The sequence below is a fragment of the Phycodurus eques genome, chromosome 19 (genome assembly GCF_024500275.1).
Source record: "Phycodurus eques isolate BA_2022a chromosome 19, UOR_Pequ_1.1, whole genome shotgun sequence".
NCBI lineage: Eukaryota > Metazoa > Chordata > Actinopteri > Syngnathiformes > Syngnathidae > Phycodurus > Phycodurus eques.
Genome location: NC_084543.1, coordinates 8,985,360 through 9,011,126, shown reverse-complemented (window position 1 = coordinate 9,011,126; position 25,767 = coordinate 8,985,360). Strand labels below are relative to the sequence as shown.

At 42.2% G+C, this 25,767-nt stretch overlaps 2 protein-coding genes across 3 annotated transcripts; both read left to right on the top strand.

Annotated features, from left to right (window-relative positions):
- The first annotated feature begins 91 nt into the window (after positions 1-91).
- On the top strand, positions 92-17,346 carry nbr1a (NBR1 autophagy cargo receptor a). 2 transcript variants are annotated; one of them, XM_061706190.1, is made up of 22 exons: positions 92-318; positions 564-626; positions 717-735; positions 877-899; positions 2,080-2,262; positions 4,166-4,243; positions 4,312-4,574; positions 5,365-5,484; positions 5,644-5,931; positions 6,269-6,428; positions 8,508-8,756; positions 9,697-9,813; positions 9,926-10,001; positions 10,524-10,634; positions 10,705-10,890; positions 11,639-11,719; positions 11,808-11,935; positions 12,902-13,290; positions 13,577-13,653; positions 14,678-14,765; positions 14,864-14,963; positions 15,615-17,346. In XM_061706190.1, the coding sequence occupies exons 1-22, from the start codon at positions 217-219 to the stop codon at positions 15,804-15,806; spliced, it is 3,093 nt and encodes a 1,030-aa protein (XP_061562174.1). In that variant the 5' UTR covers positions 92-216; the 3' UTR covers positions 15,807-17,346. The 2 variants fall into 2 exon arrangements, with proteins under 2 accessions (XP_061562174.1, XP_061562175.1); XM_061706191.1 differs by lacking the exon at positions 8,508-8,756.
- Positions 17,347-19,704: 2,358 nt separating this feature from the next.
- tmem106a (transmembrane protein 106A) lies at positions 19,705-24,758 on the top strand. Its single transcript, XM_061705984.1, has 8 exons — positions 19,705-19,965; positions 21,499-21,663; positions 22,028-22,091; positions 22,160-22,313; positions 23,211-23,351; positions 23,424-23,467; positions 23,535-23,588; positions 23,669-24,758. Exons 2-8 carry the CDS (start codon positions 21,519-21,521, stop codon positions 23,775-23,777), a joined length of 711 nt encoding a protein of 236 aa, XP_061561968.1. The 5' UTR covers positions 19,705-19,965; positions 21,499-21,518; the 3' UTR covers positions 23,778-24,758.
- The last annotated feature ends 1,009 nt before the right edge of the window (positions 24,759-25,767 follow it).

The window sequence follows — 25,767 nt, the reverse complement described above, 5'->3', positions numbered from 1 at the left end:
TGATGACGACGTCAACACGCGACGGACCGCCAGGAGGGGGGTGGGACGCGTTTGCGTGCATTGCGCATGCGTAGTAAACGTCACTATTTTTCTCGGACGCATCTGACGATGTAAACAAGAGAAGACAGTCGAGCGCAACAGGGAAATCGAGCGCTCCGGCGACACCTCGGATTAAAAGGCTTTTTTTCGAGGGGGCGGGCTCGCGATCGGCCCGAAATGGGGCTCCCGGTTACTATAAAAGTCAATTTTCGAGGGAACGTCAAGAGATTGCTGGCGGGCGACCTGGACAAACTGGAGTGGAGCTCGGTGGAAGCCTGGGTGAGCTGCTAGCCGAGCGTGTTGGCGCAGTTCGGGGAGAAAAGGGCCCGGACGTGGCCTACCCTCGGAAGTGTCCACATTAAGCCGCTAAATGTTTTAATCGGACACTTTTCGAAAATGTAGTAAGCGTACGTGAGACGAAAGCGACCTTTAAGTTGTAACAACGCCACAACGGTCGAGTTTTTACGTGATAGCGGGCAGCCCATGGGATAAATTGTGATCTGATATGTTTCCTTTCATTCCAGGTTAAAGCGTCATTTGGAATTAACCACTTTCAAGTGAAGTACTTTGATGAGGACAGCGAAGAGGTAACAATAATGCCCCAAAATAAACGTTATAAGGGCATGTTTTGAGTTTTTTAAAAATGATTTATTATCTCCCTCTTTGTTTTTCATTAGATTTGCATCAACAGTCAAGGTGAGAAATACCTGCTTCTTTCTCCAGAGTTGATCCATGTTATTTAGAAGAGGTGGAAAAAAATATATCAAATAAACAGGGTATGAAGTTATATTTTTTTGCTTTCCAATTCCCTTGACTAAGTATGTTTTTTTTTTTCAGACGAGTACGAGGAAGCCATCAAGGTACTGCTGATTTCACGAGCTTTTATTGATATTAACTGTATAATAATGCTCTGATAGGAAATCAAAAGATGAAGTCATAGACAAAAATGATGCAGTGCTCTTGTAGGAGTGATGTCACGGCATCGCTAAAAGATGCAATTGTTTTATGATCCCTAACGCAAGGGCTGGATGATTATAAAATGTATTCAATGTAAGTTTATTTGTTAGGATGTTTTTATTTTAATAAACAAAAATATAGAAGCTTTAGTAGGTCAAAGCCCATCCATGCTGACATGCACTAAATTCAATAGCTTTTCCTACATCTTTAGCGACTGTTTTTCAATAAAAGCAACAAACAACTTAATTCTGAATGATGTTAAGAAACTGCCAACGTGCGCATAATAATTTTCGTATTGTTTTTTGTATAACAAGAAAGGAGGCCGGTGGAAGGCCATCACTGAGTCTGCGCGGAAGATTGCCAAAGACATGGTGCCTGTTTATATATTACAAAAGCAGGGATTTATCAACATTTTGGAAACTTTTGAGCTACAGTATGTGCTTCCAAGTCACAAATATTTTGAACTGCACCGTTTACTCTTCAACAACAACAACATTTAATAATGAGAAAATTATTGTTGTGGATTGGTATTTTCCAAGAGGAAGCTCTTTTTTTAATTTAACCTTTATTAATTCAGGTGAGGCAATTGAGAACCGTTTCTCATTTACAGTGCCGACCTGACATTTCCATTAAAGGGCAAAGATGATTTGAGATACGAATGGTTTGAGTTAGGAGTGGGGTCATGGAATGAATTACACTCTTAAGTCAAGGCACCCCTGTATTTCTATTACCTCTGTGGAATTTGATGCAAATTAACTCAGGAAGAAAACTTGCTGGGGGGAAAAAGCAACACTTGAATAGTGTCATTAGTTTCTTTTTCTGTTTGAAAATAATAAATTATAGAAATCAGTTAAAATCTTTTTTAATTTTTTTTTTAATACAATGAGATTTTATTTGAAGGCTATTTTGCCCTACCCAACCTTTCTCGTACAAGATAAAAGGCGCGGTTAATCTGATTTCACACCAAACAAATTTCACATTGTGTTGCTACACGTTGCTAAGCGCAATGTTAAGTGAAATCTTTGTGCGCTTGTTACTGTGGACGTAACGTAACGTTGTGGCTCGTGTTTGTTTTGCGAGCAGAGCGCCGAGAAGCAGGGCAACCACCTCAACATGAACGTGTACAAGATGAAGGGACAGGCATGCGGGGGGCCGCTCAAGACCGAGGTCAAGGAGCTGAAGGGTGACCTCCGACCCGCGCCCCCCTACCCGTCGCGGGTCAAGACGGTGGACAAGGGCACGCAGGTCACCCCGGAGCGAGAAGCTGTAAGGAACCAACATGGATTCTCCTCGTGTTTGCATGTATGAGTCATGTCTGTCTGTCAATGAATGACGTGTTTGACAATGAAAAACGGGGAACAGTAAGACAGAAACATTTAGCATAATTACGCAGCAACTACAGATGAAACTAAAGTATTCGTGAGAAAATTATCAGTTATAGGTATTATCATGTTATGACTAAAATGGTATGGTATACTTTTATTGTCGATCAATATGTGTGGAACATAAAGAGGGCTGAAATTTATTTCTCAAGGCCCACAGTCTCAAAAAACCAAATATTTTCTCCATTCATAGTTTGCGTTGTTTGAAGCATTTTTTTAAATATTCCACATATTCAAGCATAAATATAAAGTAAAAGTTTTTGTCATAAGCTAAAATTTTAATTAAGTAAATTCTTTCTTTGAAGAATAAATATTTCAATGTTGAGTTAAATATTACTCACCACCCCCACCCAACCCATTCAAAAATTTATAAATGTACCACCCCAATCCAGAAATACTAACAAAACCCCATTGAAAATGCATTTTAAAAAAAAGCGTCTTACCTCATGCTTCTCAGGCCTCGCCTCTGCATTTTTGCTAAACCGGTTCAGGCAATGGGCTCATTAACATCCCAAATGTCCACTTCCTCAACGTCCAGCTTTGACTCTTCCTCTTCAGCGTCGCTGGCAAGCCTAGTTGACAGTGGCTCTGTATTTAAGCGTTTACTTAGCTGGATTTCCAACCAGTATTTGTCAGCTTGTCACGAACCTCCTTTGTGTGTGTGTGTGGGGGGGGGGCTTTTATCGAGGCCTATGTTTTCAGACATGGCTGTAATGCACTTTTAATATCTCACCCAAATATTTATTTTCATATTTCAGGTCCAGTATGTATGCGGCTTCAATATAGTCTTGTTCTGGGCTCAAATGTGTGGTCCAGGCTTCTAGAAATGGTCTGTCCATGTGATGGAGGATGGATGAAAAGCATATAGTGGATAGAACATGTCCATATGCCAGGTTTTTGTGATATAAAAAAACAAGACAATGGAAAATTAATTTCAAACCTTTTTTCACCATTAGTATGACTGATAACCTGTTCAACTCAATTGAAAAAAAAAAAACAATCTTATTAAGGGGGAAGTAAAAAATAAACATCTGAGATAATTAGGTAGGTCTGCATACCCTTTAATAATTAGGCTGGCTGTGTGAATAATTCATGAATCACATAAACAAAAGTAGTCAGCACACACCTAACCACAATTGAAAGTGCCTCTGATTAAATAGACATAAATATTAAATACAATTCTGCTGTTTTAGTAGGCTTTTTCTGACAAAATCTTTGTGGTCACATCTTACACAAACAGAGCAAGCAGTACAGTTTGGTACAGAATTCCATTTCCTGCCATCAAACCATGTTTTTTGGCACCCTCATGTGGTAGGCTACCGAAAGGGCTAAACTAGACAAAATGCAGCGTATTGATTGGTGGGCAGAGAGCACGAGAGCCATATCATCCCGCATGTCAATAACAAAGATGTCCTCCACAGTTTGTTGACATAGCCTCGCCATCCCGCCTACACGCACACCCACACACGACACATCGAGATTTACCCTTCCAAACTGTACCAACCGGCCTGGGCACACATCCGTCCCCAGAGTCACATTGCTCATGTTTTTTCCCGCCCGTCTGAGGAGCATGTATGGAATGTGCTTTGACGTAACACTGTGGAAATCACTGAACTGGACGGTCTTGGGGGCAGAATGCTCCAACTTTCTCCTACATTTCACAAGCATCCTTTTAGATTAGTTAGAGACAACATTTTTCATCGGTGGGATTGTAAGTGTGAAGAAAATGGATGGATGGGACTGTCTGTTGGAAACTTGCTAATGTGTGCTTTTGGATTGTTTCCTAGGTGACCGCCAAGGACAACAAGGGGACCAAATCAGAAGATGAGCCTCCTCCCATGTGGTTCAGATCTTACATGGAGAAGGTAAAAGTGATCCTCACGTTGAATTTAATGTCCCTTTTCATCCCCCCGCTAAAGTACTTCATTCGCAGTTTAAAGACGAGGTGGTAAAGGAAGTGGTGGAGCGCATGTGCAGTGACTTCTCCGGCCAGTGTTGTACGCACAAGTCTTCTGCGGCGCCGCCTCCCGAGGCCAGCGGGCCCAGTTGCGCTCCCGTCATGGGGCCCAGGCCTGGACCCCCCGCCGCCACTGTGGGGCCCAGGCCGGGCCCCTCCACCTCCAGTGGGTCTCTTGGTTACACCCCAAACTGCAGCAGCTGCAACAAACTCACCTCTGAAGGAGCCTACAAGTGCAGGTAAAAAGTACACACGTGCGATTCCCTCTATTCTTTAATCTGGCCACCGGGCATTTGCATTGTGAGCAATTTAGTCGGGGTTTTTTCCCCCCTAAAATTAGCTAATTGAAATTATATAGTATTCAGTAATTTTGTATTGATTTGTTTATTCATTTATATCATTAAATAATTGTTTTTTTGATTTATTTATAATAATAAATCTATATAATTATAAATCAAATAAAAAAATAAACATTTACATATACAGTTAACATTTTATTTATTAAATTATTGGTTAATTAATTGTAATTGAATTAATTGTAAAAAAAAATACAATGTAAAAAAGATAATGACTTATTGTTCTTATTAAATTATTTTACCCCCACATCTGTCCAGTTAAAAAAAATCTGACATGGCCTTTGGGCACAAAAGTATAATTAAAATGTATTTAGTAATTTTGCTTTTTTTTTTTTTTTTTTTTCTACAGCTAACTTAATAAATAGGTTAATTGCGCTATTGTAAATAATAACACAAAAATAGTAAAATAAGCAATTTTACATATGTATTTTTGAAATTGTTGTAAAATTATGACTTTTCTTCCCATTTTAAACTTTTACTTCAATATCCTAATATATATTTGGTTATTGGAACATTTTGACTTTTTACTCAAAAATAGGCAACAAGCTAGAGTATGTTTAACTTGTATTGGGATTATGAGGGAAGTCCTCAGACAAAGTCTCCCCTTTAAGCAAAAAGGTTTGAGAACCCCTGCAGTTGGTTTGCTTCTCACGCTGGCTCTTTTCCCATCTAGTGTTTGCCCGTCCTGCATCCTGTGCGAGATGTGTCGGCACAGCCACGACCCCAGCCACAACCTTGTGAGAACCAAGACGCCCCTGTCCATCCCCGAGCACGGAATGTCAGGAGAATTGAGGTAAAGAGTGACGATTGTTTGAAACGGCGTGAAACCTCTCAGACAAGCTTGATGGCTGTAGCTCATGGATTATTACTGCCCCCTTTTTTTTTTTTTTAATAAACAAAAGAAACTCTTGATAGTCAACAAAAAGGTCACCCTGATAACATCCCAAACCAGGTTCCCACGGCGAGGAGACAGGACGGTGCGCAAGGCCGAGCGACAGCGCCTCAAAGCGGAAAGGAGGCAGCTGCGAGCTGAAGTGAAGGAAATCAAGAAGAAACTGAGACTGGAGAAGCGGGGCCTGCAGTGGAGCGGGCCCTCTACTTCGGGCCGAGCCGCCGCCCCGACTAACACGGCCTCCGCCTCCACCCAGGCCCCCGCCCCGCCGCCCCCGCCCGCTGCCTCAGACACAGCCTCAGGTCCCGCCCCTGCCCCGGTCCCCGACCCCCAGGCCTCCAGTCCAGAGTAAGCGCCGCCTGGGAGGGGCGTCCGACAAGTGCTGGGTACCTCGAATCCAGCATGGATGCAAAAAGTCTTTTTTTTCCACGAAAATGCCATCTTTGTAATCTAGTCTGTATGAGTGTGTCGCTGGCTGCTCTGCGCTGGTGGGGAAATGTCGGAACTACCTCAGTGTGAAAACTGCTGCTGCTGCTGCTGCTTCATAGATTTTCTAAGAGAAATGCTTTTCACCTGCACACACACAAATCTGGGCTCCTGACGTTTTTTTGATTGGTAGACAACAAAAAGATGAGCGCGAGAGCGCAGGGCTGTTTTCAACAATGCTCTGTACACTTGAAACTAGGGGTCCCGGGGCCTCGCACTCGTCCTTGCTGCCCACTATGGCCGCCTTGTTTCTGGATGAAAATCTGCCGGACGGCACCCGTCTGGAACCCGGCACCAAGTTCATCAAATACTGGAAGATGAAGAACTCGGGAACTATCGGCTGGACCCCCGAAACCAAGGTACCCCCTCGCACCCCTCTGTACCCCCTCGCATCCATCTGCCCCTCCAGAGGACAGCCTTCAATCTTTGCCCTCCCTATAGTGCTTCACTCTGAGCCACGTTTCTCTTCTGGCATTTACTGATCATTGAATTGACACTACTTTAAAAAAGTTAGGGGAATTTGGCCTTCGGGTGAAATTTCAGGATTAGAAAGAAAATGCACTACAGTGTTCCTCCGTATCCTAATTAAGGCCTGTCTAATGTAAAAGTAGGCATCTTGTGGCAACTATGTCGAAGTGAGTTGAGGAGCTTCATTTACAACCCCAATTCCAATGAAGTTGGGACATTGTGTCAAACATAAATAAAAAGAGAATGCAATGATTTGCAAATCATGTTCGACCTATATTTAATTGAATACACTACAAAGACAAGCTATTTAATGTTCAAAAGTTGTTTTTAGCAAATAATCATTAACTTATAATTTTATGGCTGCAACACGTTCCCAAAAAGCTGGGACAGGGTCATGTTTACCACTGTGTTACATCACCTTTTCTTTTAACAACATTCAATAAATGTTTGGGAACTGAGGATACTAATTGTTGAAGCTTTGTAGGTGGAATTCTTTCCCATTCTTGCTTGATGTACAGCTTCAGCTGTTCAACAGTCCGGGGTCTCCTGTTGTCGTATTTTACGCTTCATAATGCGCCACACATTTTCAATGGGAGACAGGTCTGGACTGCAGGCAGGCCAGTCTATTATCCGCACACTTTTACTACGCAGCAATGCTGTTGTAACACGTGCAGAATGTGGTTTGGCATTGTCTTGCTGAAATAAGCAGGGGTTTCCATGAAAAAGACGTTGCTTGGATGGCAGCATATGTTTCTCCAAAACCTGTATGTACCTTTCAGCATTAATGGGGCCTTCACAGATGTGTAAGTTACCCATGCCATTGGCACTGACACAGCCCCATACCATCACAGATGCTGGTTGCATCCATAACAGTCCGGATGGTTCTTTTCCTCTTTGGCCCGAGGACACGACGTCCACAATTTTAAATGTGGACTCGTCGGACCACAGAACACTTTTCCACTTTGCATCAGTCCATCTTAGATGAGTTCCGTCCCAGAGAAGCCGGCGGCGTTTCTGGGTGTTGTTGATAAATGGCTTTTGTTTTGCATAGTGGAGTGTCAAGTTGCACTTGCGGATGTAGCGCAGAACTGTATTTACTGACATTGGTTTTCTGAAGTGTTTCTGAGCCCATGTGGTGATATCCTTTACACATTGATGTCGGTTTTTGATGCAGTGCCGTCTGAGGAATCGAAGGTCACGGGCATTCAATGTTGGTTTTCGGCCCTGCCGCTTACATGCAGTGATTTCTCCAGATTCTCTGAACCTTTTGATGATATTATGGACCGTAGATGTCTAAATCCCTAAATTCCTTGCAATTATACATTGAGGAACATTGTCCTTAAACTGTTCGACTATTTTCTCACGCACTTCTTCACAAAGAGGTGTACCTCGCCCCATCTTTGCTTGTGAATGACTGAGCAATTCAGGGAAGCTCCTTTTGTACCCACTCACGGCACCCACCTGTTCCCGATTAGCCTGTTCACCTGTGGGATGTTCCGAACAGATGTTTGATGAGCATTCCTCAACTTTCTCAGTCTTTTTTGCCACCTTTCCCAGCTTTTTTGGAATGTGTTGCAGCCATAAAATTCCAACTTAATGATTATTTGCTCAAAACAATCAAGTTTACCAGTTTGAACATTAAATATCTTGTCTTTGTAGTGTATTCAATTAAATATAGGTTGAACATGATTTGCAAATCATTGTATTCTGTTTTTATTTGTTTAACGCAATGTCCCAACTTCATTGGAATTGGGGTTGCAGACAAAGATAATGCTTTTCAAAATATTCACCTAAAAATATCCCTAACTTTTTGTGAGTAGTGAATACGTTTCACCTCATTTACACATCTCCTCATTTTGCTTCTGTGCGACCACGATCACACACACTTCCTCGCGTGTATATTCCTATATTGTGTGTCTTGTGTGTGTGTGCGCGTGCTTGTGTGTGTGTGCATGCACGCGTGTGCCCAGCTGGTGTTCATGTGGGGCAACCTCGGCCTGGCGTCAGAGGAGAGGAGGTCCGTGACCGTGCCCCAGCTGCTACCCGGCCAAGTCGGCGTGGTTAGCGTGACATTCGTGGCGCCCGTGATGGAGGGCACGTACACCTCACATTGGCGGCTGGCGCACCGTGGTCACCAGTTTGGGCCGCGCGTGTGGTGCAGCATCGTGGTCGAGCCCGGCAACGGACTCAACGCGCTTCAGCACCACCGGAAACGACTGGTGGGTCACTCATCCATTTTCTAGAATGCATACAGTGCATCTGGAAATTATTCACAGCTTTTCGCTTTTCCACTTTTTGTTAAGATACAGGCTTATTCCATCATTGATTTCCCCCCACCCAACCTCCTGCCTTTTCACGATACTTAGTTGATGCGGCTTTGGCAGCAATTACAGGGTTAAATAATTTTTAATAGAATGCCACAAGCTTGGGACAACTATCTTTGGGGTGTTTTACCCATTCTACTTTGCAGCAACTTTCAAGCTCCATAAGGCTGGATGCGGAGTGCCAGCCATTTTCAGATGAGTTGTTAGGAGGATTTGGGGGAAAAAAATATTTATTCCATTTTGGAATAAGGCTGTAACATAACAAAATGTTAAAAAAAACACAAACATGAAGTGCTGTCAATACTTTTTGACTGCACTGTATGCTACTATGTGTGGATGGGAACAGAAGGCAGCAAGAATAGTCAGCGGCATTGTGTGTTACGAACGAATACATGAATACAAAATTCGATACATGTAGATGTGAATGGCAAACGATACGAATACGAAATGCTATATACACAAAAGTGAATGTGAAAGCAACAAGAATAGTCAACAGTATTGTGTGAACCAAAATATACATACAAAATCACCTGAATGAAATAAACCACTAGTTACTATATATGAGTCAATGTGAACAGCAGTGAGAATGGTCAACAGTATTGTGTGTCTCAAAAATGGTATGTCTGAATAGTCTACATAAAAGCAATTAAAGAATTAAATATCAGTTTAATGAATAATAGAATAGAATGCTGCAATATGTGTGTATAGGTGCAAGAAGGAAGGCAGTGTTGTATGTGATGGCAATGATATACTTGGTTAACTTGAAAACTGAGGACTGACATGAAAATTTTCGACACTTCTTGGAAGATGATGCTAATGTTGTTGTGCTCATCAGAGGGAGCAGCTGAGGCCGGGTGCGAAGGATGATGAGGTCCGGCCTAAGGAGAGCTTGTCTGTGGACATCACCCACAATGGCTTCTTCCTGCCTTATGTAGACCTGCTGACCGCTCAGGTGTGAACCTCAGACCACACACACACTTTCACACATGCATAACCACGATGGCAGAATAAATGTGATTTATTTTAAAAAAAAATAATTATTATTTGTTTTTTTCTTTCTTTAGGATCTTCTGTCCTTCGAGTTGATGGATATCAACATTGTGCAGGAGCTCGAGAAAGTTCCTAACAACACTCCCGTGGGTAAGACCAGATAGCGTGCTGGCTGCAGCATGACTATTTTCACCTCTAAACCAGCGTTCACAACCTGTACTGCGCCAAGGCACAAACTTCACATGAGAAACATCTCATGTCACAAAAAAAAAAAAAAATAAATAAATATATATATATATATATATATATGATCTTCTCTCATTCTACTTTTTCCATGTGAAATCTAGGCCTGTTAAACACAAAGCTGCTGTTGTGTTTTATGAATCGGAACAGGGACAGGTTGATACACAGGTTAATTGTACCTTCTCGCACATAGTGGAGTGTATTTAATTGTTGTGCCTGTCCCTATACGTGACTGGCATAAAGAGATGAACAATGATAAATTATTTGTTGTAAATAAATAATTTTTCGACCAATTAAGTAAGATTGGACCAGATGATTTCTCACAGCACACGAATGTGCTGCAACACAGTGGTTGGAAATCACTGCTTTAAACTTCAGCTTAGCTGTGTTGATTTTGTTGGTTTTCACAGTTTTCCTCCCCCCCCTTAGATTTGACACCCTGCATCTCCCCTTTGCCCCATGATGCACCAGGACCAGAAAAAGCGCTCACTGCGGAGATAAAAGACGACTCGCAGGTCACAGGTGTCCGAAAATTTTTCGGTAAGGAGCTAATTGTATAAATTTAGAGCTTTTAAAATGTATGTTTAATGAGGATGCTTGTCATCTTTAGGAGTGCAAACCAGGCACCAGAGGGAGCACGTGTGGGAGGCGGCCGCCCCGGATGAGGAACGCGAGGAGGAGATCAGCGGTGCTCAGTTCCTGTGTGAGACGCTCATGCGCTCCCTCACCCTGGAGGAGGCCCCCGACCACAGGCCCGTACGCAGGAGCCAGCAACATGCTGGCTACCAGGCGCAGGGTGAGTAACCGCCATGACCCCAAATGTGCAGCTCTGCTTTGTTGTTGTGTACACCAAGTGGGCCGGTCTAGTGTGCAAAAGGAAGGCCCTAATCATCCACCACAATTAATGACACTTACTACTTTAATCCAGCATTCAAATCTCCTATAAAGGCTGCAGACAAAATAAACATGACCATATTTTCTTCAGCATAATGGATGCCTTGATTGTAAAATTACCTTTAAAAAGCTGGTAAAATGTAACATTTTTAGCTTGAGGCCACAGATTTGTCGCCCATTTCAACTTTTGACAATATAATATATATTTTTTAAAAATTAAAATTTAAAAGTGACCCACAGTATTACTTTGCACAGGTGGAACCAAGTCATTGTTTTGCAAGTCACAGGTAAGTGCCAAGTTGAGACAGGCAAGTCCCGAGTCAAGTTGCATGTCCTAGACTTCAAAACTCAAAGTGAAGTCCTAGACTTTGAAACAAGACTTTCAACTTGTCTCAGGACTTGCCTGTCTCGACTTCAATTCGCAGTTAAGTCTGAAGTCCTAGACTCTTGAGTTTCAAAGTCTAGAACAGGAGACTTGACTGCCACTTGGGACTTAATTTGGGACTTGCCTGTCTCGAGTTGGGACTTGACTCGGGACTTGAGGGCCAAGACTTTAGACTGACTTGTGACCAAAGCAATGACTTGGTCCCACCTATGCTGCTTTGTAGACCGTTCTGACTTTCAGTGACGGTTTCTTTCCTCACTCGCAGTTGTCTTGCGAGGTTCCAGCTTCGGCCTGGAGAGGGAGCCGCCGTCTGACAAGGGCGAGCGAGAAGGAAACGAGATGCCAGGTTGGCACAACAACTTCCCACGCAGAACTGCATCACCCGTAATAATACTTGTCATGACAAATGTGTATTTTGTATTGTTCACGCAAAGCTCCTGAATCGGAAGCGCTTGGTGACGTGCTGCCTGCTGGCCCGCGTCACGATGACGATGAGGATGATGAAGATGAACGTGATGATGTGAAGGATTGCAAGGAAGAGAAAGCGGTCGACTGGGATGATGTGAGCGCCATGTTTAAGATACACAAAGTTTTCAGCTTCCAGTTGCCCGATGCTTCAGCGTACCTGGTTTCTTGTCATCTTCCTGTTACATGACCACTCGAGCAACCTTGTCAACTTCCTTTTACACAATCACTCCAGGAACCTGGTTTCTCGTCAAATTTCTAACTCAAGCAACCTAGTCAATGTCCTCTTACACAATCACTGTAGCATCCTTGGCACTTGTCAACTACTTACAACCAACCTACTTAACTTACTGTTGCCTAACCACTCAAGCAACCTTGTCAACTTCCTGGTACACGATCACCTCAGCAACATAGTTTCTAGTTCCTTTTACATCAAGCAACACTTGAGCATCCATGTGACTCATCAACTCCATGTTACCTGATACCTAAACCAACATAGTAACTAGTCAACTTCCTGTTATAAAATCGCTCAAGCAACCTCGTCAATTTCCTCTTACATGAACACTCCAACAACCTTGTCACTAGTCAACTCCCTGTTACTTGATACTTCAACCAACCTGGTAACTAGTCAGCTTCCTCTTCCATGATCACTCAAGCAAGCTAGTCAACTTCTCTTACAAGATCACCGAAGCAATCTTGTCAAATTCCTGTTACCTGATTGCTAGCAACCTTGTCACTCGTCAACTCCCTCTTAAATAATCCATTAGCAATCTTGTCACTCGTCAGCGTCTTGTTACATGAGCACTCAAGCAACATTGTTAACTTTCTTTTACATGATGAAGTGTTTGCGGCCAAAACTTCTCTGTATACGGATCTGAGGACTCCCAAGGTTTTGGGGTGGCAGGGATGCATTGTGTACAAATCAGTCTACTGCTCAAATGCTTGCCTTTATTTTTCTACTTGTCTTTTTTTTTTTTGGCTTGCTGCACATAGGGTGTATCATGTGATTTGTGGGGGGAAAAAAACAAAACAATCATGTGACCTTCCTCCTGTCGTATCTCAGGTGAGCAGCCAGACGTCGTCGTCCTCCTCCTGTGACGACTTCATCATCGTCCTCCCCGACTGCTTCGACATGAGTCGTCCACTGGGGGAGTCCATGTACAGCTCGGCCATGTCGCATCCCGACGCCGTCGTCACCGCCACGCTGGCCAGCCCCGAGCCGCTGCGAGAGGAGGACTACGGCTCAGACATGGACGAGGCGTCGCCACCGCCAGGAGAGGACGACGAGGACCAGACGGAGGTTGATGAGGACCTGGCTGGCGACGCTCCGCCCTCGCCCGCCCTCGCCATTCACAGCAGCGTCAACCAGATGCTGTGCACGTCACAGACCTTGGACGCCGCCACGCTCACACCAGAAGTGGTGCCCCCTCCGCCGGCCATCTACTCGCCCAGGTGAGCTGGTCACTTCCTGTTATGCAAGTTTGTCATTCGTCAAGTTCCTGTTAACCTTGTCAGTAGTCCACTTCCTGTTACTGATCATTCAAGCAACCTTGTCAACTTGCTACATGGTAATTCGAGCAACCTAGTCACCAGTCAACTTCCAGATGATCACTTAATACATGGTCTCCTAGTCCTTATCTTGTTCATTGAACACACAAGCAATCGTGTTATAGTAGTCAACTTCCTGTTACCTGCTTATTGTTTCTTATCAACATTTTTTGCCTCCTTGTTGTCTCAGGTCAGAGGCTTTGTACCTGGCGGAGGACGCTTGTCACGCAGTAGATGAGTCACACACACCGAGGGTCCACGCCAACGGTGAGTGACGATGGAGCTTTTGGGCACTTTTGTCATTTTCACATGAATGCATCCGAATGTAGGGAGCCTTCAGCCAACCTTTTGGTCTGTTTGTTGTGTTTCTTTACAAACCAACTACTAGCCTGGCATGCTAGTAAAAGATGAGATTACCAGGATGTCGTAAGACTTAAAATTTGCCGCATAAGATTTATTTCCTGAAAAAAATGACATTATTGTAATGTCTATACAACTACCCCGAAAAAATAGATATATGGCTTTAAATTCATATTATGAAAAGCAACTTTAATTGTTAATCTGTTGTATTGGTGTTTTCCCACAAAAATAGGACTCAAAACTCATGGATGTACAACTTTTTTCTCAAATAAAATGTGATTTTACTTTTCAACCATCTTTCCCCCAATTATAAGATCCCCAAAAATATGACTTTTTCACTGAATAGTTTTCAGTCTCATATTATTATGACGATGACTATGTTGAAAAAGCGACTTTATTATTGAAAAATTACCACTTTTCCCCAACAAATATGACATTTGTATGGTAAGATTACGACTGTTTTTTCGGAAAATAAATTTCCTTAATTTATTGAAAAATTATGACTTCTTTTTCAGGAAAAAATATGACTTTACTATCAAAAAGTACTGCTTTTCTTCTCGTGATATTAGGACTTTTTCCACATGTACGCATGATAAATGATGTCGCTTGATTGCTGTTGTGTCAACGTACAGTACTGGTCCAAAGTTAGGACACACTTTTTTTTAACCATGCTATGAAATGACAACGTGTGGCCAAACTGTTGAGGAAAGTACCCAAAACATGTCAGGTTCCTCTTTGGTCCCACTCAATCCCGTTTTGTTGTTGTGTGAAGTGGACTCGTCTCCTTTTGGGTTGAAAGAGGAAATGCTTTGTGGCGTGAGAAGGAAATAAGGCTATCACGATTTGTCGCTTCAGCAGAAGGCGCTCTTCCTCTTCTGTAACGCAAGCGTGTTATTCGATTTTTTTCTCTCCATCCTTTTTTGGGGGGCAGTTTCATCGGGCCTATCAAGATCCGCAGGCTCAGCATCCAGCGCCTTTGAGACGTACAACCCCAGACCCAGCAACGCATTGCAGCCCAGGTAAGTCTTCGTCCTGCTCGTCTTCATCATGTTTTAGGCCAACACGGGAGGAGGATTTAAGGCTTTTTGCTATTGCTGCTAACTTGTGTTCATTGCAGGGGTCAAGGAGGCCTCACCGAGGGCCTAGTCAAGGGGGCCCTCTCAGTGGCTGCGTCCGCTTACAAGGCTCTGTTCACCGCGCCCAACTGTCCCATACAGGTTCGTCCCCTCATGCTGCATTGGACGAGACTGGGGGAAAAAAAGAAATGTCGCTCTTGGGAAGGAAGTTCCCAGCCAAACAAGGTCGAATGTAAAAAAAAACAAAACAAAAAAAAAGCAAATATTTGCATTGTCTGTTAGCAGTTGTAACAGCAAACCAAAATGAAAGCTGTTGTTATATTTTAATTTGGGAATCTTTTTTAAAAATACTTTAAATTACAAATTTTATATTAAGCGTTTTGCGTTCCAACCACTTCCAAAAATGTCTTTAATAAAACAAATATAATGTGATTAAAATATAGACCCATTACCACCCATTCCTGTTATCTTATATTTACAGGATGAAAGAGTTTAAATTTGATGGAGGTGGCCTTAAAGATATCTTAAATTTGGCAGATATAATGTGATAGACTTATTGGCCTGAGCACAAAAACAGTGAATTGGCTTTTTCATTGAATAACAGGATAGGTTACAAAAAAATCAGCAAAAAGGTGAATCGCAAATATGCAAACAATGTAATGTCTTTGTCATTTTTCTATAAGCGAAGGGGGGGAAATCGATTCAAATTAGATTTGGGGGGGGGGGGGGGTCTGATTTTATTTTAAGGCCATATCGCCCAACCCTCGCTTGATGTGCCCTCTGTCTCGGCAGCGTGGCGTGGACCCGGCGGCCCGCCAGGATCCCTCCCTCATGGCCATGCTGCTGGAGATGGGCTTCCGGGACCGACGTCTCAACCAGCATCTGCTGCGAAAGCACGGCTACAACCTGCTGCACACCGTCAACGAGCTGGTGCAGATAGCCGAGGATGCGCCGCCCGGACGCGCCGTCCAGGCTCGCCACTGACGGGAAGGCGCCAGATGATGTCTTTTTTCCTTCTTCTTTAATTTCCTCTCCAATATCAATCATGTTGAGACATATTTAAAGGGTGAGCAGAGTACCGTTGTGTTCATTTGGACCAAGTGTGGTAGTGAGGAGCTGCTTGTAGATGATTGTGATTGGTGGTTGGCTTTATATGTGAGGCGAAAATCGAAAGGTTTTAGTGTTTTATGTCATCTTTTTTTAAGGGGCTCGCGCTAACGTCCCTTTTCCACTGCATGATACCTACATGGCACGTTGGCACTAAGTACTATTTCTAGTACCAGCTCAGACAGGGTTCCAAACACATGCTTAGCTTGGTCTCCACTTGACTGCAGCGGTTCCGTTTTCTCGCTGCCCTCAAGCTCATTTTGGAAACGAGACAGAATACAGGAGAAATCCATTGTCCTACGTTGTTGTTGTTGTTTTAATAGCATTTGGCTGCACAGTACTCCTGTTTTCTTGCTGTTCTGAATCTCCTTTTGGATCAAATTGGCCTCGTTATGAAATCAGCAAAAACACACATGCTCACGTATGTTAGCTTTTTTCTCTCGCTGCCCTCAGTCTCCTTTTGGATCAAATTTATCGCCTTTGCTGTGGCACAAAGTTCTATTTCTATCACCTACTCAGACATGGTTCCAAGCATGCGATGGAAGAAATGACCATAAACATACACATGCTTATGTTCGCTTGATCCATAGTCTCCACTTGGCTGCAGCACTTTGGTTTTCTCCCTCCTCCTTTTGGATGAAATTTGCCTCCTTCGCTGAGATTACAGGATAAATCAGTGTTCCTACATTGTTGTAATAGAGTGGTGCACTTAATGTGGTGGGGTTTTCACAGTTTCTGGCAGTACTGTACCGACCCGTCCAATCCGAAGCCCAGTCGTGCCGAGCCGGGCTGGTACATCACAGTGGAAAAAGTGACGAGAGTGCGAACAAACAGTTGAATATGGTAGAAAACGTGCAAATACCCTTTCTCCGTTTAACCGTAGTCCACTCTGCCTAATCAATGCAATCTTTTTTGTATCCGAGTACTGTTCTTTCTCTTTTAGACGTTGACGTGTGGAATGTATACAAAGAATATATACCTAAATATATATATATATATATATATATATATATCACAGCGGGAGTTTCGAGTGGTGGTCCGCTTGATGCCTTCTTCCCGCTCTTTCACCAAAACCTAGCGATGCTCGTATTAGCAAACCTGAGATGTCTCCGCAAACAACACATTCCTCAATCTCCAGTGGCACCAACACCTTTTATTATGACTGCTGTCATTGTTCTTGCCTTTTTATCAAGCATCCACATTATTATCGAGTGGCTTGTTTTGCGGTGCGTGTTTTGGAGCAGATTCCTATTCTTTTGTCGGCGTGTGTGTGGTTTTGAGGTTTCTGTGTGTCGTGTTGTCCGTGTCGTGCCGAATGTCAAGATAGTTTCGAAAAGATCCGCTTGTCACATCATCTTCTGCAAACTCTTTCACAACCCTTCTGCTGTAGATCCCAAAATAAACAATTTGCACATGGCTTGTATATCTCGCTCGTCAGTTAATTCTGCACCTTGTTTTTAAAGTTATTTTATATTTACAGTTTGAGAAGTCTTGAACTAGCCTTAATAGCTTTAAGATTAATCTACAGCGCCATTGATAAGTATTGTCCCCCTTCTCAAATTCTTGTGTTTTTGCAGTTTCCCCACTTTAATGTTTTAATGATCATCAAACAAATGTAAATATCAGATAAATAGAACCCAAGTGAACTTAAAATGCTGTTTTTAAATGATCATTTCATTTATTAAGGAGAAAAAAAACTATTCAAAGTTACCTGGCCCTGTGTGAAAAAGTAATGACACCCTGAACCTAATAACTGGTTGGGCCATCCTCATTAGCACAACTGAATTCAAGCGTTTTCTATAACTGGTAATGAGTCGTTCACATCTCTGGGGATATTTTGGCCCACTCCTCATTGCAGAATGGTTTGAATTCAGCAAAAAATGAGGTTTTTCGAGCACGAACGGCCTTTTTAAGGTCATGCCACTGCATTTCAATTGGATTCAAGTTTGCACTTTGACTAGGTCACTCCAAAACCTTCATTGTGCTTTTTTTTTTTTAAAGCCATTCAGAAGTTGACTTGTTGGTGTGTTTTGGATCATTATCATGCTGCAGACCCCAAGTGCGCTTAAGCTCGAGGTCACAAGCTGATGGCTGAACATTCGCCTTCAGAATTTTCTGTTAAACAGCACAATCCATGGTTCGATTAATCACAGCAAGTTGTCCAGGTCCTGAAAGCAAAGCATCCCAAGACCATCACACGACCACCACCATGCTTGACTGTTGGTATGATGTTCTTTTTTTGAAATGCTGCACTACATTTACACCACACACACACACCTTTATATTTTCAGTCCATAAAATATTCTCCCAAATGCCTCAGGAATCATTCCGATGTTTTTTTGCAAAAGATGACTTTATGATCTTTTTGGTCAGCAGTGGTTTTCGCCTTGGAGCTCTGCCATGGATGCCATTTCTGCCCAATCTCTTCCTTATTGTTGTGTCGTGAACACTGGCCTTAACTGAGGGAAGGGAGGCCTGCAGTTCTTTAGATGTTGTCCTGAGTTCCTTTGTGGCCTTCTGGATGAGTCATTGCTGTTCTCTTGGGGTAAGCTTTGTATGCCGGCCACTCCTGAGAAGGTTCCCACTGTTCCATGTTTTCTTCATGTGAGGATAATGGCTCTACCTATGGTTCGCTGGAATCCTAAAGCTTTAGAAATGGCTTTTGTAACCCTTTCCAGAGTGGTAGATGTCAATTACTTTACTTCTCGACTGTTCTAGAATTTCTTTGGATTGTGTCATTTTGTTGCAGGTTTTTTAGATCTTTTGTCCGACTTTTGTCAGAACAGATTCTGGTTGAGTGATTTTGTGATTGAAGAGGTCTGGAGGTAATCAGGCTTGATCAGTGAAAATTCAGCCAAAATTGTGATTAGCCGCACTTAATTCATGATTTAACAAGAGGGGTAATTAATTTTTCAAACAGGGACAGGTAACTTTGAATAGTTTTTTTTTTCTTTAATAAATGAACCACCATTTAAAAATAGCATGTTAACCCCACCTAGGTTATATTTGTCTGATACTTTGTTTGATAATCTTAAACATAACAGCGGGGAAACTCTACAAAAATATGAGGGGGGGGGGGGAGGCAATATTTTTCCACGGCACTCTACAATGTAAATAGTAGTTTTTTTTTTCTTTTTTAAATCTGGTGGTCACATTTAGTGAAGGATAGGTCTTTTATTTGATGCAAGTGGCTTTTAAAATTGTTTTGAAATGGTGGTGATTTTGAGCTGCTCTAGTGGTGGGTCACATTTAGTGAATGTGTGGGTTGATGCAAGTGGCCTTAACATGTCTTTAAAAGTCTTGAAGTTGGCTTCTTTAAACCTGTCCATACCCGCTGTCATACATTTAAAAATTATAATTAACTCAACATTTCTTCAAATATTGTGATATTGGGTAGTTCTTAGTCATATTTAGTGAAGGAGGGGATTTAAATTCCATGGGAGTGGCCTTAAAAATGTCTTTAAGAGTCCTAAAACTTGCAGACAACGGGTATATAGTAAATGGAATTTTTTAAACGATAAACGATACCGTATAAACGATATTACTCGATTTCTTAAAACATTTTGGTAATGTTGAGCGAGGCACTCCTAATGTAAGTTTTAAGGCCTTAAATTTAAAATGTCTTACCCTTGCCGATACCATGTGTACAGATATGTTCGACATTTTTAAAAGGAAAAATTAATATTTTTCCAATCAATTGGTTGGAACGCTTTAAGGCTTTTTCACGAGGCTTCATTTGGCATCACCGGAGATGTAGTGTTCATTCTTCGCCATTGGGCGGCAGTGTAGGTGGCCTGTCACCTGGAGAAAGCGGAAGTGTTCCTCCCACGTTTTAATTTGTTTTCAGCAGAAATGAGTTTTATTAAACCACGAAGGAGGACGACACGAAATGAGAGGTTAAACCACGACGTAGGAGAATACGAGTTTAGCTCGAAAATTGTTCTTTTTCGAAGTTGGAGTCCGCCAAGAAGATTGGGCTTGTGAAGAGGGATGACAGCTGCCTTTTGAAGCGAACGACTCAATTCACTGATTTAAGGTGAGTATTTTTCAGCCAAAGTCATATTTTGCGCCAAATAAACTCTAAAATGTCATGAAAGGTAGGCTGAGCTCTCATAAATGTCGCTCGGAAGCATTTGAAATGACATTTTTGATTGCAGAGCGCAGGTGGACATGGTGTGTTAGTTACAAAAACAGCAAAGTCATGCACTGAAATGTACTGCTGCGCAAATTTTAAAAAGTCTCATACCACTTAAATGATAATAAAAAAAAGATAAACCGACCACTTAATAATTAAAACAAAACAAAAAAAAGAAAAATCGAGTGCGCAATGTAGTGAACGTTTAACGAAATGTACGTGGCTGTGACGACGCCCACAAACGACACGAAACACGCCAACAAATTTGTTACGAATCATTTTATTCCGCCTTTAAAAATGGACACAAGTGCTAATTTTATACAATAGACAACAGAAAATGTGTTGAAACAAATTCAATCACGAAAACAATCCACACAAACCAGAGCGGGGCGGAGGGACATCGAGTGTGACCAAAACTAACGTCATGGTTTGGACGCCTACTAAAAGTAGCAGGTAGACCTGCGAGGTCCCTATTGTTTTTGTAGAAATGATTACTATTATTATTATTATTATTTTAGTCATGACAAACACAGCCATTTTTGAGGCACTAAATGTGCACAAAAACTCACGAAATTTGGCACGCACATCGGGCCTGGTGAAAAATTTGACAATTTCACGTTTTCGGGCGCGATTTCCTAAAAATGGCTCGACAGCGCCACCTAGAACGATGCCGAACTCTGTGAGCCGTATGACCTGGTTCTGAAAATTGGTACGCATATAGAGGGGATCCAGACGCACTAAAAAAGTCAACGCGGCCGATATCGTAACTCCAACAGGAAGTGAACTATGACCTTTTGAAGGGGAAAAGTGCGAAATGTTCGCTTTTTTTCAGGTTTTATACTTTTGCAAACTCCTACAGCTTTCATCCGATTCACTTCAAACTCTGTGTGTATAATCTCAAGACATGGGCCATTAAAAGTTATCAAAATCTTTTTAATCCGATGAACTATATGACTGGGGCGGGCCTATGGCCTGAGGGGCATCCTCCATTATCGTATGGCCCACATTTACTCAATATGCGCCATAACTTTGCATATGTCCTAAAGGGTGGTGTCCAACCTACCGCCCTTGGCCCTTCATCGTGCCAATACCCAAACCTGCCAGGACCTCAAACTGCAAGTACCCCAACGGGGCCGGGGTGCAAGGGCCAGATTATAGCTGCGCGCAGCTCTAGTTTTTTATTGATTTATTTATTTTTGAAATTACAGTAAAATAATAGAACTATATACTGTAGCATGTTTGTTTTCATGGCAGAATGATGATTATCTTTGTAAAAATCAGTTTGTGTCTGATGTGTCACAGCAGAAGGCGCTTTTATTGCGCCTTTATGACTGGCTGTGTGACTGCATAGTAGCACTCCTATCCTTTCCTCATCTTATTTTCCGGGAAAATAAGATTTAAAAAAAAAAAAACTCTTATTTTTTTTTTTATAAGAGGTGACCCAGCCAAGCGTCATGGTTTCCAACGGAAGCGGGGAGTCCAGTCCGGACGGAGCAAGCGAGTCTGACACGACAAAGACGCTGAAACATTTCCCACGGTACGGCTCCATCGTGGGAGATACCTGCCCCACTTGTCGAGGCACTGGACGAATTCCAAGAGGTACGTTTAACATTTAAAGTTGCTTACAAATAGTTGTGTCCGGAGTGCCTGCCCACCCATCAAGTGTGACGTTACACAACCAAGTCAATCTTCAGCTATCTGACCATTTCTAAGAAAAAAAAAAATTGCCTGTTACCCAACAGTGGGGCTAATTAACATAATAACCACCCCCATACCGAGTTTCTCAGCCAATGGCTTGGCAGCTAGGTTGGCCGAAGTTTTCCCCCGTTAATCTAGAGCAAAAGAACAACTTTTCATTGTACAGTTTTAGCAGCATTAGCGTCTGGATAATAATGTTATAATAATGTTAGGCTAAGTTGCTTGCTGTAGTCGATGTGGATGGTCATTGTTTTTGTATTTTCAGGCCATGAAGACCAGCTGGTTGCTGTCATCCCGTGTAACGATAAAAGACTCAAACCCAGACGCACGTAAGAACATTAAAACACAGCATTGCCGGAATAATCATTTCTATTGCTAATATTGATGTTCATTGCAGGAAGCTGTACGTCTGCGTGTCCATGGCACTGTGTCTCTTTCTCAGCTGCCTCATACTCTTCTTCCTCTTCCCCCGGAGCGTCACGCTGACCCCCGTGTCCGTGCTGTCCGTCATGGTCTACTTCACGCCCGACACGGTGCAAATGGAGGTCACGGTGAGCCACGCCCAAAACCTGTAGCCCTCGAACCGTGTAATCGTGTACGCGACAACTGAAATAAATGAACAAACGTACCACTCTTCCAGCACAGTAACATATTGGACATGTAAGCTTTGACACTTGGTCTCTTAAAACAAAGGAACTATGATCAGCTCTTTTTTTTTTTTTTTTTTTTTTTTTTTTCTCCCTCCCCTTCTTTCTCCCTCCCGTAAAAGAGTGATTTAGTCTTCACTCCCATGTTGTACGTATACCATTAATGATTTACTCATTGGTTTAAAATCCAGCATTTGCTTTATTAAAACAAAGTAAGTATGAGCACAAGCGCAAAAACAGTGATACACTGCTATTCGATGTAGTGTCATAAATGTAAATCTTATCTTTTTAATGTGCAGTATATGTACTTGTAACCATTTGATATTCAGGCCTTTTTTCAGTAAAACAAAGTCATGACAATCGGCGCCATTGTTGAGCCGCAATATCACTGTATTGATATTTTGTTCCATTATAGGTGCATCAAAAACCACAGAGAGACTGTAATATAAAACCCAAATGCAAAAATACATTTGTTGTAGAAAAAAGACTTTGTTCCATACTTTGTTCCTACAAGAAATTTCCAGTGGAAGTTTGAATGGACTTTTGCTTTGTGCTATATTGCGTTCACATGACAGACTGCCGTAAAAGTGGACGCATTGAAAAGGGGGGAAGAAAGGACAAAGTTCCCCCCTGAGACTTTTCTATCACAAGGGGTGTGTGTGTGTTTGATGTGTGTGCGCGCATTAGATTTTTGTCTGTGTGTTATTGATGTACGTGTTTGTGTTTTGGATTTTTCTGTGCGTTTTAGATTTTTCTGTGCGAGTGTGTGTTTTTATTTAGTTTTGCCTGTGTGTCCTTCAGAATCTCATCAGTGTCATCAACGACAACTTTGTTCCGGTCCAAATCGTGGAGCTGGACGTCCAGGGTTTGATCTCCCGCGTGGTGGTGGGCAAAACCAAGCTGTCCAACATGTCCGCCATCCCATCACGCTCGGACAAATCAGTGAGTTTAAGAATTCCCGTCCAAATAATTTTATTGATTTACTTTTTTAATTCTTGCCTTTCACTTTGACAGTACACATATCAAATTGACCTACCCATTACTGATAAAGGCCTCAGGTGAGTGATGTGGTGGTCTTGAGGTCCAACATGGAGTTGAGGTTATGTAACAGTCTCTGTCTCCCAGTGCTTTCTGCCAGTCCGGCGTCATCAAGATCCACACCTTATTCCTGGAGCTGCAGTAAGTCTCGAAGCCACAGGAGGGTGGTGGTATTGTGGCTTGTTTAACTCCTGCCCCCCTCCCCTTCTCCCCTCTCCCAGGATGACCATGAACATATCCTACTTGTCGCACACGGAGCAGCTGTCCGTGGACACCTTTGAGTATATCGACTGCGGCACCAACTCCACCACGCCGCACCCCGTCAGATGAGCTCGCACAAGTACCAAAGTGTATCTCGTGTGTGTGTGTGAAATGCATCTGAAGTGGGGTTCACACATACCGATAGTCGAGGCAGTTTTCAGTATTTTGCCTCTTTGCTGATGAAAGTGTGCAAAGCCTCAATTGTCAGATGCCTCTAAAAGATTATTCTGTGGTCTGGGCTGTGTTAAGATTGATTTATTATTTGCTCAAAAACCGGTCGGGGGAGACGATTGTAATTGTTAAACTTGTTCAATATTTACTATAATTTTCTTTAAAGATCATCGTGAGCAATTACCTTATGGTATGGGGTGTGTTAAGAGCGTCTTTTTTTCTTCTCCCCCCTTTCCCAATCAGCTCCGAAAAGGTTTGAGAAGACAATCGTCAATGTTAAACCTGTTCAATAGTTACGATTGTAAATCCTTGTCTGTGGCCAACACTAAATTCAGCACAGCCACAATGAAATGGAACAGTCAGCCAGTCAGGAAGCTCGCTGAAGCTGATACCAGAGCACTAAGAACCTACATGGTGTTTTTTTTTTTTGTTTTTTTTTCCCTTCCTTCCCCCCCTCTTTATCTCTCTCTCCTCATGTGTGGGCTCTGTCAAATTTTGAAAATTAGCCAAGATGTTAAAAATCGCGATGTGTGTATCCCGTTTTACTGTGTGACCAAAGAAGCACCTTTGTGGCACTTTAATGGAAGGTTAAGACGACGTGTTCGTTAGGAAGAAGACAGATTATGATTGTTGCACTTTATGGTAGCCAAGTCAATTTCAGCTTCATCACACTGAAGGTTTTATGACTTGATTGATATTAAAGGGAAAAAACTAATCCAGGCAAGAATTGAAATGTTCAGTATTTAGATGACAAATTAATTTGTAATATTACAGTATTCACGTTAATAATCTTGACGTGCCCGTACATGTTACACTGTTCAATCTGCTGTTTTATTCATTGATTAAATCCTTTTGTAAACCAAAATTACTCAAATATATTTGTCGAACTCATGCACTGACTGCATTCTTTTGTTTACTGCTTGTATAAGATAGACATACATAGGAATTTATAACAATATACATTAAAGGCGGGACAATATTTTTTTTTATTTGTAAGGACACTTTTTTTCAGTGGCTTGTTTTAGCGGTCTCTGTAGTTGGTAGGACATGCCTGCTGATGTGTGTGGCTAACATAAACAACAGGGCTGCAAACAGTTGAGCTAGTTTGCTACTAAGAATCAGACAATGTGCGCCATTTACATGTTTTCTGCGTGACAAAGGAGCCAATTGTAGATTCAATCTCACTGAACTTCGCCAAAGATCTTGCAACATTGCCGTTTATATGTTGCAAAGCGGTGGTTTATCGACATGTTGGAAACATGTTTATGTGAGGTTTATGTGCCTCCAAGTCAACAATATTTTTGCTGAGGTTGCCTTGCCTCACCTGACGGTCTTTTGTCTTCTGTGAGAGAGCTGGCAACAGACATGGACCAGCTGAGCCTTGCAGAGACTTTTTGTTTATTTTTAACTTTTTTTTTTTTCCTGAAGAAGAAAATGTTGCTGGAATTTTTTTTTCTAAAATTGTTCCTTCTGATTGTCATTTGAAGGGGAGGGGAACAATAGATTAAAATCCGAAATTGTAATTTCAAAAAACATTTTTTTTGGAGTGGGAGTGGTTAGTAATTTTATACCCTATGTCCCAGTCCAAGAAGTCATTATTGTGATAGCAACTCAAAAGTTTAGCGTGTACTACACAAGGTGCAGTTCCACTAGATGGCCGCACCGTGTCGCTGCTTCACCAAAGTTCGACGTGAGCAAGTAGCGTGTATAATCGATGAAATAAACAACAATAAAAACAATCATTTTAGCAATTGTATCCCGAGAGGACACATTCAAGTTTCCAGTGACGCATTTAAACGAGATAAAATACCGCAAAAGACGCGACAAAGCGCACGTTCAACCGAGTTCGCGCACTCACGGCTCTGATTGATCGTGACGTCACCGGGGT

Bases quoted from the DNA above. Each gene is read 5' to 3' on its own strand.
- nbr1a (XM_061706190.1), top strand. From the start codon at position 217: ATGGGGCTCCCGGTTACTATAAAAGTCAATTTTCGAGGGAACGTCAAG. The intron at 13,654-14,677 runs GTGAGTGACGAT...TTTGGGGGGCAG, and splicing joins ACCGAGGGTCCACGCCAACG to TTTCATCGGGCCTATCAAGA. The intron at 14,766-14,863 runs GTAAGTCTTCGT...TGTTCATTGCAG, and splicing joins AGCAACGCATTGCAGCCCAG to GGGTCAAGGAGGCCTCACCG.
- tmem106a (XM_061705984.1), top strand. From the start codon at position 21,519: ATGGTTTCCAACGGAAGCGGGGAGTCCAGTCCGGACGGAGCAAGCGAG. The intron at 21,664-22,027 runs GTACGTTTAACA...TTGTATTTTCAG, and splicing joins CACTGGACGAATTCCAAGAG to GCCATGAAGACCAGCTGGTT. The intron at 22,314-23,210 runs GTGAGCCACGCC...TGTGTCCTTCAG, and splicing joins CGGTGCAAATGGAGGTCACG to AATCTCATCAGTGTCATCAA.